General features: G+C 42.3%; 1 protein-coding gene across 1 annotated transcript; it reads left to right on the forward strand.

Annotated features, from left to right (window-relative positions):
- Positions 1 to 10,871: 10,871 nt before the first annotated feature.
- CCL20 (C-C motif chemokine ligand 20) lies at positions 10,872 to 13,113 on the forward strand (the record flags this gene model as incomplete). The annotated part of the gene is given in 7 exon segments (XM_082003350.1): positions 10,872 to 11,408; positions 11,411 to 11,473; positions 11,475 to 11,501; positions 11,503 to 11,599; positions 11,859 to 11,973; positions 12,711 to 12,788; positions 13,086 to 13,113. Coding segments are annotated over 7 exon segments (468 nt in total). The 5' UTR covers positions 10,872 to 11,348.
- Positions 13,114 to 15,875: the final 2,762 nt, after the last annotated feature.

Below are 15,875 nucleotides of genomic sequence, written 5' to 3' on the forward strand. Positions count from 1 at the left end.
AGATTAAACTGCCACTTTGTTGGATTCCTCAGAGCCAGGAGTATTTACAGGGCAAGTTCACTTTTTGATTTATGGATGAACAGATCTGTACCTTTTCTCATGTACTACATGCCCGTTTTGGGAACGAGCTGCTCTTTGCAGTCTGAGCCTGAACCATATGGTGCATGGGTGAGGGTTTCTGTAACTCACCTCTCAGCTGCATCTCAGGCAGGGTTCCCAAGATGGGGAGACATTCACATGCTGGGCTCAAATGCTTTTCATCTGAGACAGTTAAATGCTTGTGCAAAGTCTAGTTTATAATATTTAGCCAGAAAGTACTAGGTGCGTTACTCCAAGGGGCAAGTTAGAGAATATGTTCAACCAAACTAATGTTTCAGGTACTTAGTTTAAATGTAGACTTGTGAGTGCTTCCTTACTAAAAGCAGTGACTTAAGGTTATTTTTCACTATGCTGCTACTTACATAAGGCTAATGCCCTTCCTTTTTGTCCAGTCACTGTTCTTATTCATGTCCCTAGAGTGCACGTTGCCATTTGCGCCGCGCAGGGTAGTGGCTGCTGGTAGCAGTGCAGGATCTGGAACTAACAGCTGTGTCATTAATCATCACCCTGTGTCATTTGTGGGGGTTAATTCTTCTTTTCTTACTGGCAATGTTTTAGTGGCGGCACACTTGGATGTTTGCACAAAGAAGGCCTGGAGCTTTTGCTATAATGTGCTACCAACACAGTTGTGAGAAACCAGGGAAGTAGCATCCAGTTTACACTGGTTGTCCCCTTGGGAGCATTGCCAAGACTTTACAGGGATGTACGGCATCCTTATTTGCATCAGCATCAGCAATACTCTGATTGTGCAAACCTGCCAGAGACTTTGGTAGGTTTCCAAATAAAGGTGTTTCATGTTGTCTGAGGACTGGGTTTGTTAGTTGAGCAAGATCCCCCTTTTACTTTCGCGCGCTGATTGGCACAAAGCACGCTCCGCTCTCCCAGCTGAGGGGTGTGAAGCAGTGTGGTCCAGAGCAGCCACAGAACTGGGCCAGGAAGCAGTTCAGCATGTGACGGTACCTGCTGACACTGTTCTGCTACAAAATTTATTGTTCAAACTGAAGCTGTTTGTGAGCTTTGTGGTGTCTTCCTCTTTGATTAATAGGCCTGAGTGTGCTGGAAAATTAAATTTTAACATCTTCAACCTCGGTTTTTATGGTTCAAAACTACTTTTGAACAACAACAACAAAAAAATCAAGCAAGTAAGTTAAATAGATGGTAAAATTTCCAGGATCGAGCAGACAGATGATAACTTATGTATGGCCTCCCTCTTGGGATCAGGGTATATTTTAGCCCTAGCAGTCAAATTTATGTCTGTGGCAATTGTACCAATAGCAAAACACTGTCTTGAAACTTTTAAAACAGAGAACTGAAATCCAAAAATAGTGTGTTCCAAAGTTTACTGGAAGATGGAGAAAGTCTTCCTGTGGCATTCAATGAATGTTAGAGCAGGGCAGAAAGGCTTACAGAAGGTTATACCTTATGTAGTTCCTTTTGTTTTCCTTACATTTTCCTTCCAGATCATCAGTGGAGCACAAGAACTAATACTTTGTCAGTGGGATTCTCCGGGCATTTTTTTTATTTAAAATTTTATGTGGTGGTTGCTGTAGGTCTGCAGCTGACTCGTGTGCAAGTGCAGGCTGTGGGTGGGTGTACTGGGCTCTAGTTTCCTTCTGCCCCCACACAGTATGTCTGTCAGCTCTCTTAATGGCATAGAAGCCATCAATGTTTAAAGGGAGAATAAGCAGTTTGGTATTTCTGTATGAAATGGAGGATAAATGATTCTGGTGAGAAAGAAGTGGTTGAACTTTTGTTGTGACTGAAAAGCTATCTTTCACCATCACTTTAAGATGGTCAGTGTGGCTGACAGGTTGGCTTTAAGCTCTCCACTTCTGCAAGCTGTGGTTGAAACACATCTATTTTCTGTGTCTAATATGAACATTTTGCCTAATACTTCCTTGATATGACCTACATGTTACATGTAAGAATGAAGCAATCGCTTTAATAAATGCTCTAAAAAATATTCTAATAAACTAAATGCTTTAAATGCTGTGGCCTGTTTTCTCATTAGTGCCAACCACAGATCGCTCCCATGACAGCTATGAGGTCCACATGACCAATGAGCCAGCCAAGGTCCACAAGGCAAATAGTCTCTGGATATAGAGCTTGTGCCAACTCTTGCTGACTTTTTTCGTTTTTAGAAATAAAAAAAAAAATCATCTTTTTAATTCAGTGCAACCATTGTTCAACACTAACAAAAAATGAGTAAAAATCATGCTTTTAGGAGATGAGGAAGAGGATAAAAAATTATTACGCTTCACCTTTAGAATTTGGAGGGCACTCCAGTCATGGATGGATTTGTGAAGTATGCATATCCCAGCACGAAAAAAACCCTATATCTACAAGTTTGCTACTTGACGATTGGACCTGGTGACTTTGCCATCCTATTCGTACTTTTTGTAATGAAGCTATTCAATGTGCACTCTTAGTTTGTGCTTTAGCCTTTCTGTGACTGCATTACTTTCTTAATCTCCAGTTAAGTAACAAAAAGGAAACGGTATCTGGGTCATTAAATCTCATTTAAACTGGTTAATGCTTTTAGTGACTAATGGTGGCTTACCATGGATTGCCAAAAAGAGATGAGAGGAAAAACCTGAAGGGATTTCTAAGTAACTTTCCATGTTGAAAGTTATCACTTTCTGAGGCGTGTTCTCTTGTACACTTATCCTACAAACCTCCCACCAGTGGCAGATTTTGCCCTGTTGTCATGGATGGACATCTTGTTTCAGAGATGCAAATTTGTGTTTGCAACCCGTGTGTGTAGGAAGTTTCAGCTCAGCACCTCTGCTCTACCATTTTTTTTTTCCCCCTCAAGGTGCATCTCATTACAGAGACTTCAAATCATTGCAACAGCCCAGGTAGTGTAAAGCCCTGCTGGAAGAATGTTTGTCACATTTTGACAAGTGCACATGAACAGCCGCATGCTTCATTTAATGCTAGATCTCTAATGACATTTGAGAGACTTAAAATAAATGCATCATGCTGCTAGTGTTTTCTTGAAAGTAAGAATTCTTGTACTCAAAATGTCCTGGATTCTTCTAATACCTTGATTTCTTGCCAGGTCAGAAGAGGTTGGATAATAGAGTCACCAGACACTTGCAGGGTTACTTTTGGGGTGGAGGTTTTTTTTGGTTTTTTTTTTTTTTCTTCCAAAACAGTGTGTTGGGTTTTGTCCCTTTCGTGATGAACAATTTTTTTTTTTAAATGTGGTCCAATATCTTCTCCATGTGCCTTCGTTTTCCTGTTAGTCCTTTCGAAGGCAGCAGTTACAGTGTATGTGTTATATCCTGAAGCTCTGGCCCTGGTTCCTAGGTCCCTTGATGTGCTAGGTTGTGTGCAAACATGAAGAAAAAAAGGACCATTCTCTGATCTGAAGAAGGTTAAGTCTAGTTACTCGAGGCAAAGATGTTCTTGTAAAACACTGTTCATTTTGGAATAGCAGATTCCTGTTAAGTCCAGATTGCTTGGCTTAAAACTTCTTGTGTTTGAACAGCTTTTCTGGCTCTTGTTGTTGCAGAACGAGCCCTTGTTATTTGCAGGAGCCTCTGAAGCTTGTGAGCAGTCTTGCGTGCTTGGGAACAGCACTGTCCTTGAAGTCCCAGCCAAGGGCCTAACCAACAGGTCACTCTTGTGTCTGGCTGGAGTTGTCCAGTGGGCTTACTAGAGTTGTCTGGGCCAGCAATAAGGTGAGAAAGACTTTGAAAATGAGGACGAACAAGATATGCTTGAAGCAGCCAAGGGTAACCTTGTAGAAAGAGAGGGAAAAATGACCCTGGCAGATGTTTCCTTAATGATTGGGAGCTAGAGCAAGACTGCCCTTGTTAGGGCCCCCAAATGCAAACACCTCTTGCAGCAATCAAGAGGTGAGGGCTAAGGTCCAGAAAAGGAGTTTTAATTGTATAGGAGGAGAAGACAGACAGTATGTCACTTGTGTTATGAAAAAGAACCTGTAAGAGTCAGGATGGAAGGACCCAGCGCTGTGGTTTCCTTGGAAAAAGAGCAGGACTCTTGGACAGAGGGAAGTCTGAGCTGGCTGGTTTGGGCAACTGTGGTTTAAATTCCCCCACAGGAAAGTCCCTATAATGTAACTGCATTAGTGCTGAAAAGCTGCAGTGATTGCAGCACTTGCCTTGAGAAGGCCTGTGTCCCTAGCTACTCTGCCCATGTTTGTGACACAGCCACTCACTAGTGTGAACTAATATGTATTAAAAACAAACTTGTTTGTTTTTGTTTGTTTGTTTGGCAATCCAAAATAAGCAGGTGTTACTGCATATTTTAAAGCTGGTCTTCCATTAATACATGAAAAAATGCCAGCAGTGTTAATTGTGTATGAAGTAGTCCAGAGCGATCAAGTGCTCTATATGTCAAGTGTGACTTAGAAAAACCTTCAGTCAATGAGTTCCCTTGGCCAACTTAAAACTTTACCACTTCATGTCACTTAGTTCTTCTTTCTTCTCTTTCCTTTTTAGGTCAACTTAAGAGAGCAAACAACAGCTTCACATTTTCTAAATTATTCTCTTCTAATTTTTAGACAAAACTATTCACCATGTTTCAATTGAATTCATTAATAGCTTCAGCCCACCTAAAACTGCATTTTTAATGAAATTTTTGAGTGCCAGGTTTTTTTCCCTGCTGCTCTTCCTGTCTACTAATTGTTAAAATATATAAAAAATATATAATTTTCACATATATTGCTTTTATAATTGCCAAAGATTAGTATCTTTTCCTTCTCTTTCTGAATTAAAAATTTATTTTTTTTAAGCGCAAATCCTCACTTTTTAGTACTGGAAGGCCCCTTGATGTGCAGGCTGTGGATGCAGGATGCAGCCCCTCGCTTTTTCCATATTTTCTTTGGGATCTGTACATCTCTGGGAAACTCTCAGCCATACCATAGCAGTGGAAAAGCACTGACTGACATGCGTAGAGGTGGTGAGGTGTGGGGGCTATAGAAAACCAGAAGCTTCAGACTTAGTTTCAATGGAGTTGTATGATGACTCCAGTGCTAAAAGGTTGCTGACAGCTTTTTTTGGTGAAGATTCCAGGATGTTAGACCATAGTAAATCACATAACTTCTTTTTGTAAGCAAGTTCCTTTTTGTCTGCAAATGACGCTTGGTGGTCTCAGTCCCTTGCAGGAGATACATAATGTATCCTTTCAATTAATTCCTTCCCTTCTTCCCCATCTTTGTGGAAATTATGCAGAAAACTGGCACTTCTTGACTTCTTTAACGGTCAGAAATGTATTAGGCAAAATGTTTCTTTTGTTGTGTTTATTACGCCTAAAAGCACATACAAATTTAGATTGGAAAGGAGACGGAGCTGTAATAAAGCAAATCTAATATAACTTAGAGGTCAGCTTGGTAAGCAGCTTTTAACTGTTTCTTCTTTTGATTACTTTTTTCAACATTCTTTCCAACTGTAGGTTTTGCCTTCAGCTTTGAGAGGTCCAGTTCTGTGCAATGGTGGTTGGCTACCACAAGGGGCTGTAGACAGAGTTAATTTTGAAAGAGAGAAATCTGCCCTCAGAACACCAGCTACTCAGCTCCTGTATGTACGTAGCAGCAAGCAACCAGCAGTGCTACGATGGATGCTGGGATGTTCATAGCAGATGCGCCAGTCTCCTCATAACCTGCACTTTCAATAGGTTAAAGGTTCGTTTCTCCCAAGAGGCATGTAATTTGTCCATAATTGCATCAAACCAATGTCATTCAATAGTATTTCTAGATCTGTTCCTTATGAAGTGCAATCATTAATTAATGAAAATTGGTTTCTTCCTTCAGATAAGAATTTTTGTCAGTCATGCAAGTGTTGAAATGCACAAAATCACTGTATTGCATCACAGCCTCTAAAGCCGCAAAGATATTGAGCAAGTTACACATGGAACTTTTGTGCTTGGGATTTATTACGTATTTCATCATCAGAGATTATGCAATTATTAAATCCCCACATTTGGCCCTGTTCCTTTGAACTAGTGCTTTCTCCTGCTCTTTGCTCTGTCAAAGGTGTTCTAAACCATTGGAAATTACAGAAGGGAAATTCTCCTGTTTGCTTCTGTTCTTCCTGGTTGATCAGCTGTATTGCTATAATGCTCTATTTTCAGCAGTTCAGACAAGGGCAGCAGTATCTAACATAACAACATCCTTTGAGAGGATGAATAAAAATGGAAATTTTGGTAAACTTCTGCCTGTCAATTAAAAACTGTCAATAACTTTCTCATCTTACATCAAGGCAGGTAAGAGATTTTTTTTTTAAAAAAACATGTTTAATGTTTTCATTTTAAATATTGTTTAATATTAAACATGTTTAATATTAGACCTAACCCATAAAGAAGTGACTAGAAGCTGTAGTCTATCAATCAAATAGTTAATGATTATAAATTCCCTTCTCTGTGTCTCTCTTCAGAAGTTAATGGAGTGTTTTAAGCCTTGCATTTGTGTGACTCTTTTAGGATTTCATAGCAGAGCTGCATAGTCAAGTAGATTACCATTGTGGGGATAGAGTTTCAAAGCATTTCAAACTGTTTTCCAAAGCATGTACAGTTCTGAATTCACCATGTGGATATGGCTTCTCATATGCAAGATTTTGAATGAAAACAGACATAGCTTTATTGACACAACTCTGCATGTACCTGGAAACCAGGCGGTTTGCTTCTGTACTGCTCTGCAACGGGGAGAGTGATGGGGGGGACTGCATCCCCCTGAAAGAATGCCTGTTTTTCCACTGGTACAGGGGTGTTTATCAAGGTTGAACTATTAAGTCCCTTCAGCACTTTAGACTTTCAGCAGGTATTTGTGTGAGTGAAAGCCCTTTGGGATAAAAGAGAGGAAGCGTATTACCAGGAGACAGCAGCCTGGTGACCAGGGAAAGCACGGACAGGGAGGCTGTAGCTTTGCAGCTGGTATCCAAGCTCTCATCTTTAACATCCCCAAACTGTGCAGAACTACCAGTTTTCCAATACTTCCTTGGAAAAGGCTCAATTTTCCCTCCTGCCTTTCCTCTCCTTTCACAGCTCTAACTGAACAGCTCTACAGCACTGGCACCCAGGCTATCTTCGCCTCATCTTTTATAACACATACAGCAGGCATTTGGCCTGTTCCCTCTGGTCCCTGGAACAACAGGAGGGGAGGTTTAGGAGTGGCTGAAAACGTTGTCATTTTGGCGCTTTGTCTTACTGTGAGTGAAGCAACAGGGAGGGAGAACAGGGTTTGTGAGGGGATCTGAGGAGGAACAACAGGAGGGAGGGAAGTTGGGAAGAGACAAATAAGTTAGGAAACTAAAAGGAGAAAAGGAGAGTTAGATATTGCAGTCCCAGTAAAAATAATGTGAGCTTGACCGTGGTTTGAGAAGGAACCCAAGGATAAGGTCATGCTCAGGGAAGGGCCACGTCCAGCTGAGGTTTGAGTATCCCTGAGAGTATTCAAACGGGGCTTTCACATCCCCTCCTGGGCAACCTGTCCCAGTGCATCACGCCCTTCACTTCACCAGGGTTTCAGTAGGGTTTTTCACTACGTCTGATGAGAATTTCCCTTTTCACAACTTGTGGCTGCTGCCTCCTGTGCTCTGGCTGGGCCCCTCTGAGGAGACTCTGGGCACAGCCCTCCCCACGCAGCCTCGCAGGCCCCAGCGCAGGGAAATAATGGCCTCCCTCCACCCGGCGGCCCCCTCGCTGACTCCCACTCCACACGCAGCCTCCTAATCGCACCCGTGTTAGGACACAAACACGATGTATTGGCCCAATGACCACCCACAACTGGCCCGTGAACTGAACCTGAGGTGCTGGTTGCCTCCCTGGAGCCCAGCGGCCCAGTCTCACCTGCGTTGCAGTCCCCCGGCCAGTCCGCGCGGCCCCATTTGGTCACGCAGGTGCGAAGGGAAACCAGGCCCATAGTCTCGCTGCATCAGGGTGGACAACAGCCACCGTCCCCTCGTCCGCAGGGAACAACCACTTCCCTCGAATACATAAGCACCTCCCCGTTTTTTATTTTTTGCCTTCTGTTTGCGTTACGGACTTGTAAATGTAAAGACCGATAAGATATGGCTATGAGTCATATCACGACCTGGCAGGCAACTTCAGCCGTTTGCATTAAATCTTTTTTAAAAAAAAAAATCAAAACTACTTTGTGCAGATAAACTGAAGGTGCTTTGTACACACTAAGTACAAATAAAAGGACAGTGCTCCTGAAGTTGAGGACTTCCTCGTGGCTTTTGGTCTAAATATAAATCTTAACGCAATTTCCTAAATCAAACAAACCGTGAGATAAAAGGAGTACCACGAGCAAGAGTCCCGCTGCAACACGAGGCACAACAGCAGCCAAGGCCTCTGGTGGGAACGAGGGGTGCAATGAAAACCGCCTGAGGGCAGAAGTATGGGGTGAGCACTAACTGGCTGACATTGCTCTAGTACCCAAATTGCTTCTGCTTGCTGAGGAGCAGGTGGGGGTGTCAAAGCCCAGGTGAGAAGATTCTGTCCAGTGAAGAAATAGAGCTGTAGAGTCCGAAGGGAGACTTGAGATGCAAGGCCAACTGCAGAGAACACCTCTGCACATCTAGAGAACTGCATCAATAATCACGTTAAGCTGTAATTGCCTAGGAAATGACGTAAGAAACGCCAAAGTTGGGTACGGGTGTAAGAGATTTGGGACCAATGAGGAAAAGGAATGAGGGGTGAGTTGTTTATTTGGGGGGAGCTTCAGCAGAGGAAAGGAGATGCAGGGGTGGTGAAAAGGTGAGTTCAAGAAAAGGAAAAAATGTGGAATTAGGGTATAAAATGGAGGAGAGCAAGAAATGGGAGTATCTCGTGACAGGAGGAGTGCGGCTGCCTTCACCACAGTGGTGAAGCCGGCCCAGGGGACCAAGATCCCTGGGATGCTGGGGACAACCCCTGTAGACAACCCACCAGGCTCTCCACCAGGTCTATGTCTGAAAGACAGTGCAGGAAGGGGCATACGAAGGGATAAACTTGTAAGGAAGGATAGGCTCGTACCTTCGTACTCAGTGCAGGAGGCAAGGCAGCAAAATTGCAACTTAATAGCACTTACTAGTGATTTTTCAGTTTTCTTTATAATAATTTAACCAATATATTAATGTAACCACTGTATCAATACTAACAGTAAGCAATAGAATTGTAACCCCATATTGCTTGAAGTGATATAATTGTGAAGTAATATTGCTAATAATAGTGGTATTTTTATTAGCTAATTAAGATATTAGCTTTTTTAAAAAAGTTGTGCTGCCTAATCAATAAACATTATAATCATCCTAATCAGTTACGTCTCAAGTCTCCAAACTACTGGGGGAGAGGTGAACTTAGGGAGTAACAAGCACATTAGTAAGACAGGAGACAAACTGATCTCTTTTTTTTAGGCGGCTTTGTTAGCAATTTTTAAAATTATTGTTTGCCTAGTGCTTTTGATGCTCTTGATAGTAATCCATGGATAAGAAGATATGGTTATTATCTTGACAATCTTAGAAATTTCTCTTTCTAAAGTAGATGATGACTTTCCTAGTATTGACACTAGAGTGAAATGGGAGGGTGAAAGTGGAGGAGTACGGGTTGATAACCCAATGCCTAATTTTCCTATCTTCTTAAAGGCAGTTGCTTGATAGAGACTGGATTGTGTGAACTCCTGCTTAAAAAATAATAATAAAAAATCCCAGGTTGTTACTGGACAGCCATTAAAAAAAAAAAAAAAGAAAAAAAGTGGTGCTGATGGGGAAGGTAGAGAATTGCTTACTGCCAGCCTGATGCCTCTTGATACCTTTCAATCGGGAAAGAGTTATAAGTGATTTATAGTTAACTATTCCTATCTTTATGGAAAGGAAAAAGCTATCAAGCCAAAATTCCGTCATCTCAGGTGTTACCAGTCTAGTTAGCTGTTTTGTAGTACTGCCTGATGCTGACAGACAGTCCTTAAAACAGTTCAGAAATAGCTGCATATGGAGAGCATTGGTCTTTATGCATTTTTATGGTATTTCACTATGGTCCTTAAGCAGTTACAAAAAGCAGCGTGCATCAGGGCATAGGATCTTTATTGCCTCTTCCCCTGTCCCTTGGCCAATGGCAGTGGCTCTGAGGAGAAGCATCTCCAACATATGTGATGCCATGCATGCTGCAAGGCCACTCATATGTACCCCAGCCATACGAGCTTCCCTAAATTCTAGCTATCACACAGAGAAATTAATTTCTCTGAATAACAATCTGTTCTAGAATTCAAATTTTTTACATTTCTAGGAAGAAATAATAGGAACACACCCTTTGTGAGAGGTACTGGCAGTCTGTGAAGAACAGAAGGTATGTAATTATGAACTATGACTGTGTCCCTGAGCTTTACCTTAAGAGAAGCTACTTAAAGCTCAGGTTACTGTATAACCACCTGGAGCTGGTGGCAGCTCCTGTGTACACCAGCTGACCACGACATGGCCTGCAGCCACCCCATTCATTTCACACGGGTCACTAAACGGCATTGGAAAGTAACAGCCTTCAGTAGCGGCTCAAACAGTGCACTTGCAGTGATGACAGAGCCTCTGTCCAGGGGTTTCTCCCAGGCCATGTGAGGCAGTTTTAAGATTGTGTGTGTCTTAGTTGAATGTTCAGGAGTCACAATACTCAGGTACAGTTCGGTATGGGAATGGAACAAGATACAGCTATTGCTTATGAAGCAGCATCGATGCAGTACAGATTCAGCAGAAAATACAGACCCCGTTTCAAGTTGCTCTTAAGCTAAATCTGTTTCAGATGAAATAGTTCAGATATGTAACAAAGTGATGGCAGCCAATATATATATGGTAAAAGAAACTCTTAAAGAAACCGAATTCCATGAATGCTCAATGCTGCTCACGTCCTCACCGATACTACAGAAAAGCAGTAATCTGGAAAGCCAACCAGTAAATCATTGCAGAGAGTTACCCAGCTGCTGTGAGCATGCCATACTGAAATGAATCTGGCTGGGTTGGGCGTACCTCCCTCTGCCCCCAAGTTGGGCTTATTGAACTGAAGCACAGCAGATACGCAGTTTCTGTAGGTAACATCGAGAGTTACCTACATTTGGCTTTCCTCATTTCACAACCCACACTCCTACCTCTAAAAATACACATACTTCACCCACAGAGCCATTACCTCACAGCCTTTTATTTCCTTTTCTTTTTGGCCGAGTCTTCTAACCTACTTAAAAAAAAAAAAAAAATCCCCAGCATGCTGTTATCTCCGGTTATAGCACCAGGAAGGTGTGTGCTGGGGCCAAATCGGGGACGATGGAATTTGCCGTGGGGAAACCCGCTGATGACAGTGGAACCCGCCCGCGTGTGAATTCCTGCGGCTCCTGCCACCCCTTTATAAGCAGGTGGAGGTGCGGCAAGGCTGGCAGGTCGAGCAGGCGGCAGCCGACCACTCGCTGGAGCACAGCTGCTGTGTGGAGTGGAAATGGTTGGCTTCGGCAGCAAGAGCTTGGCCCTGGTTTCCCTGCTGGGGCTCCTGGCGCTGCTCCTCTGCGGCACCTCCGAAGGTGAGTGGGTTCCGGCGTTCGGCCCCAGGAAGCAGTTCTCAGCGCTGCTCTGCAGCGCGCCAGCCGTGCCGGGGTCTGCATGCTGGCAGCGAGGCGAGCTGGAAGGGATTTATTTATTTCAGCAAAGTATACTGCCTAATCCTGCTCTTCTGTCTGCGGGGAGCTGGATAGGCAGGGGGCTGAAAAGCGAGTACCCTGGGCAGCATGGCAGCATGGTCCAAATGCCTTTTATTTACTTTGCCGTTTTCCTTCACTCCAGCTCAAAGCAACCAGGATTGCTGCCTGTCTTACACCAAAGTGCGTCTGCCTCGGTGGGCCCTCAAGGGTTATACTGAACAGCTCTCCAGTGAAGTCTGTGATATCCATGCGATCATGTAAGTTACTTTTCAGAAGAGCCTCCATTTTTTCTGACAGGTGTTTACCTTAGGAAGTCCGTTTGGTGGTTTGAACATTATAAGTATGACTTTTCTTGCTTTTTCAAAATGTTAAATTAACTGAATAAATGGTATATAGTACCTGCAAACAAAATGCACGACCTCTAGTCGGGAGGGACTACTAACTCCTGGGGCAGCCGTACAATGTAGATAATAAATCTGACTGTTTAGGAATCAGCTGTGCAAAGACAGACATGCTTCTTCTCCAGGGCCACTCTAGCCAACATAGGGTGTTCTCTTTCCAAAACCTGTTAACAGACACATAAGTGGTAAGAGTCTTCTTAATTCACAGAGATCAGAATTTTATTTCCGCAAGGTTTTAGCCCTCCTAGATGTTGATCTGTCACCTTAGCTTGACAGCAACTATTGTCCTTAGTCCCACAAATGATTTCTGGCATCCGGCAAAGTTCTTTGTCTCAGTAGTTCCAATACATGGAACACAATTTTACAGTACAAAAAATGATCCCTGAAACTGAGGTAGCTATTACATTTAAATTTCATCGGTGATTCTTTTTGTTCATATAGTATTGGAGGGGTTGTGGAACATTCCCTAAGTGGCATTTACAAATATATAGAGTAACTATGATGCACGTTTTTGGTCAAATGCATCTTCCCAGTGTTTACTAGCAGGGTTTTCTAATGATTTACTGATCTCGTTATCATTATTTCTTTTCCAGTTTCCACACCTACAGGGGGCTGAACGCCTGTGTAAATCCTAAGGAAGGCTGGGTGAAGAAGCATCTTCTTTTCCTGAGGTAGGAATCTAAAAATCTAAATACTACTAGGCTGATGAAAACAGAGCATGTATGAAAGCCCATTTCTTACATCTCCCGAGTGCCACTTCTGCTGGCAATGCTGAACACCTTTGTCTTTCCATCTCCTGTCAGACATGGCTACTCCTTTCTAGAGTCTTCTTGGGGACAGTGATGTCACATCTCCCTTTTTCTACCTGAGCTATTCCTTCAGGAGGTGCTATATCTTGGAGAGAGAAACCTATAACTGACCTGTTGCTGAGGTCATTATTTATGTGTGTTCTCTCATTCTTTTAACAGCCATAAGCTCAAGAGGATGTCAATGTGATATGGTTTCCCGCAGGGAACTAAACACAGATGTGGCTGAAGAACCACTAGGTTCAACCTCTCGGTTGAGATCCTCATCTTGTACACTGTTGTGTGCTTACTCACCACTATCTCTGGCTTCATTGGAACCATTGAACTTCTTGAGTTGATTCATATTGCATCGCTGTTTTGCTTGAATTAAGCATTTTGTTAAAGTATCTATTTTTACTAATATGTGTATGCTACTAATATGACGTGAGCACTATTTAGTAAGGACTACCTTAAGCTGTTGTACAGAGTAAGAATTTTATTAAGTTTATTGCATGTTAGTTTTGTTTAGATCAGCATGTGTAAAGTGGATTGTTTATTCTGTTTATTTTGTTAGTTCTTTGGCACTGTCTTGTGACAAAATATTTCCTTTTATCTGTAGTTAGCATTATAACTTCTTGAACTAAACAAAGTCTGTTTGTGGAAAAAATGGAAATTGGAGTTTAAAAAAATAAATGTTAAAATCTCCACTCTCTGTGTGATACGTTTGGTTTTTTTAATTGAAAAAGGTGACTTCCCCTTGAAATTAATTCCTTTGCTTATGAGCTTCCAGCTGAAACAATTACACAAGTGTATTCACACCTGTTAAAGCCACTTTCCACCCTGCTCACTTTGTTTGCCCTATGGGTAGCTATGAACTCCATAGGATATAATTCCTTTCTCTCCCCCAGATATCTGCTATACATGAAGCTTTTACTTAACACGAAGCCCTCTTCTTAGCTCAATCTCATCTTCATCAGACTTGAGAGAATTTCTCTTACCAGTTTATTTGCTCAGAAGAAACCTTAAACATATTGTTACAGGGCAAGCTTCTAGCTCAGCCACTGAGCAGGATGATGGTTATGGTAATGCAGTCTGCTCTCAGCTTAAAGGGCTGTCTTCACAGGAGAAATTTGCAGTGCTTTCCTCCCCTTTATGCATTTCCTATAGTATCCTATGACTTCTAGCATAATGAGGTTTTCCCAATGCAGGACATCTTGGTGGAGGTCTGCAGATACTACTGCAGTACAAATGATGCCTGATAAAAGTCATGGGACTTCATGGAGTAGGTAGGACATGGTGCAGGTTGAATGGGGAAGGCTGCTCAGCTTTTTAGGTACTATTACATAGCCCACATGGACTTCAGGGATGTGACCAGGTAGGTTGTGTAGGTATATTCCTCTCATTGTCAGCACCAGAGTCCTGCAGACAAATTACACCTTGGCTGATCTTTTGGTCATAGATATAGAAGTATCTATGGTATCTTTTAGTCATAGATATAGAAGCATTAATTTTAATTTAATTTAAACTTAAATTTAAAGCATTTTTGGTGTCCTTGAGAGAGGAGCTGAGAGGTGTTGGGTTTTTTTAAATGGTGTTCATGGATGTAAGGCTGTTTTTTTCTGGTTTCAAAACTTGTTAGAACTTAAGCAATCTGCTTGCGGCTTTGCGAATCTGGGAACTGTCAGTTCTCTGTGGGTGAAGCTCTGATGAAGCAAGATTAATTTGCTTTAATTTCCAGCAGGTGGATTCCATGTCCCTGATATTAAGAATACCACGTAAGCAGCTATCAGCCTCCTGGGAAGGAGTAATTACCCAGCGCGTTCCCTGGGGATTCCCTTAACTTCTGGGCAAAACTGCAGAGCTCTGCCTCATACCTGCTAGTACTAGTGTGGGCTCCTGTTTGGGCTCAAAGAGCTCGCAGGCTAAATCAGGCACCAGCAAAATGGTACGGACATGATGAATGAATTCATGTCAAAAGCGTCAGAAGGTGAGGTTCCTCAAGCCTGCCTTGGGAATAGGCAGGGACCCGTGGAGATGTTAGGAACTAGAGCTGTATATGAACTTGGTGTAGAAAAGCCTGGAGTGCAAGCTATCCATTCAAAGCAGGCAAGCAAATTAAGAAAGTGAAGACCTATGTGTGAAATTCTGTGGATGGCTCTCTGTGCTCCCAGGTTGGGCCTGTTAAAAGTTTTGTGTTGCTTCTGCAACTTGTCCCTCCTCTTGCCAGCCATGGCTCTACTGCCACAAAACCCCAGATGCTTCATCCACAGAGCTATGACTCGTGCAATTTTTTTTCCAGTTCCTCTTATTCTACTTGAATTTTTTTTTTATAACTAACCTCATTGGAGGAGAAAAAAAAATTGAAAATTGGTTTCTATGATCAATAACACAGATTGATAACATTGTTATGTTATTGGTAAGAAATTCCATGTAAAAATAGCATGTCCCCCCATGCATTCCTAAGGATACAAACAGCTCTTATCAGCGAGTGCAGTAGCTCCAAAATCATCAGATCAGAAGCACATTTTTGTAAATAACCTTAAGTGGCCAGTTAAAAGTTCTGACATGTCTGAAAACCTGAAGCCTGATTACTTTGGTGGGGCTGTTCTACATTTGTGTAGGTAAGATTCTTCTTCCTCGATATCGTTGGCCCTCAGCTCCTAATTTTATTGAATAATTTTATTGAATAATTTGAGATGCAGTATTAGATGGCCATCTGGGGACTTTTCCACTTCCATTTATATAATTGTTTTAAAAATTATGTTTTCTTGCAAAATGCCAACGAGGCTTTTTGTTACAGCTTGGATATAATGTGGATAATGGGTGTGAGAGCTTTCCCTTCAAAGTCTCAATACAACTTCATACTTCAGTTCCAAAGTCTCCTGCTCTTGCTGCAGTGAGACCAGTCCTCACTGATTCCTGTGCTGGAGTATTATTATTGAATCCTATCTGTGCATATTCTTTCTGTGGTGT

The sequence above is a fragment of the Phaethon aethereus genome, assembly GCF_964289735.1.
Source record: "Phaethon aethereus genome assembly, chromosome: 9".
NCBI lineage: Eukaryota > Metazoa > Chordata > Aves > Phaethontiformes > Phaethontidae > Phaethon > Phaethon aethereus.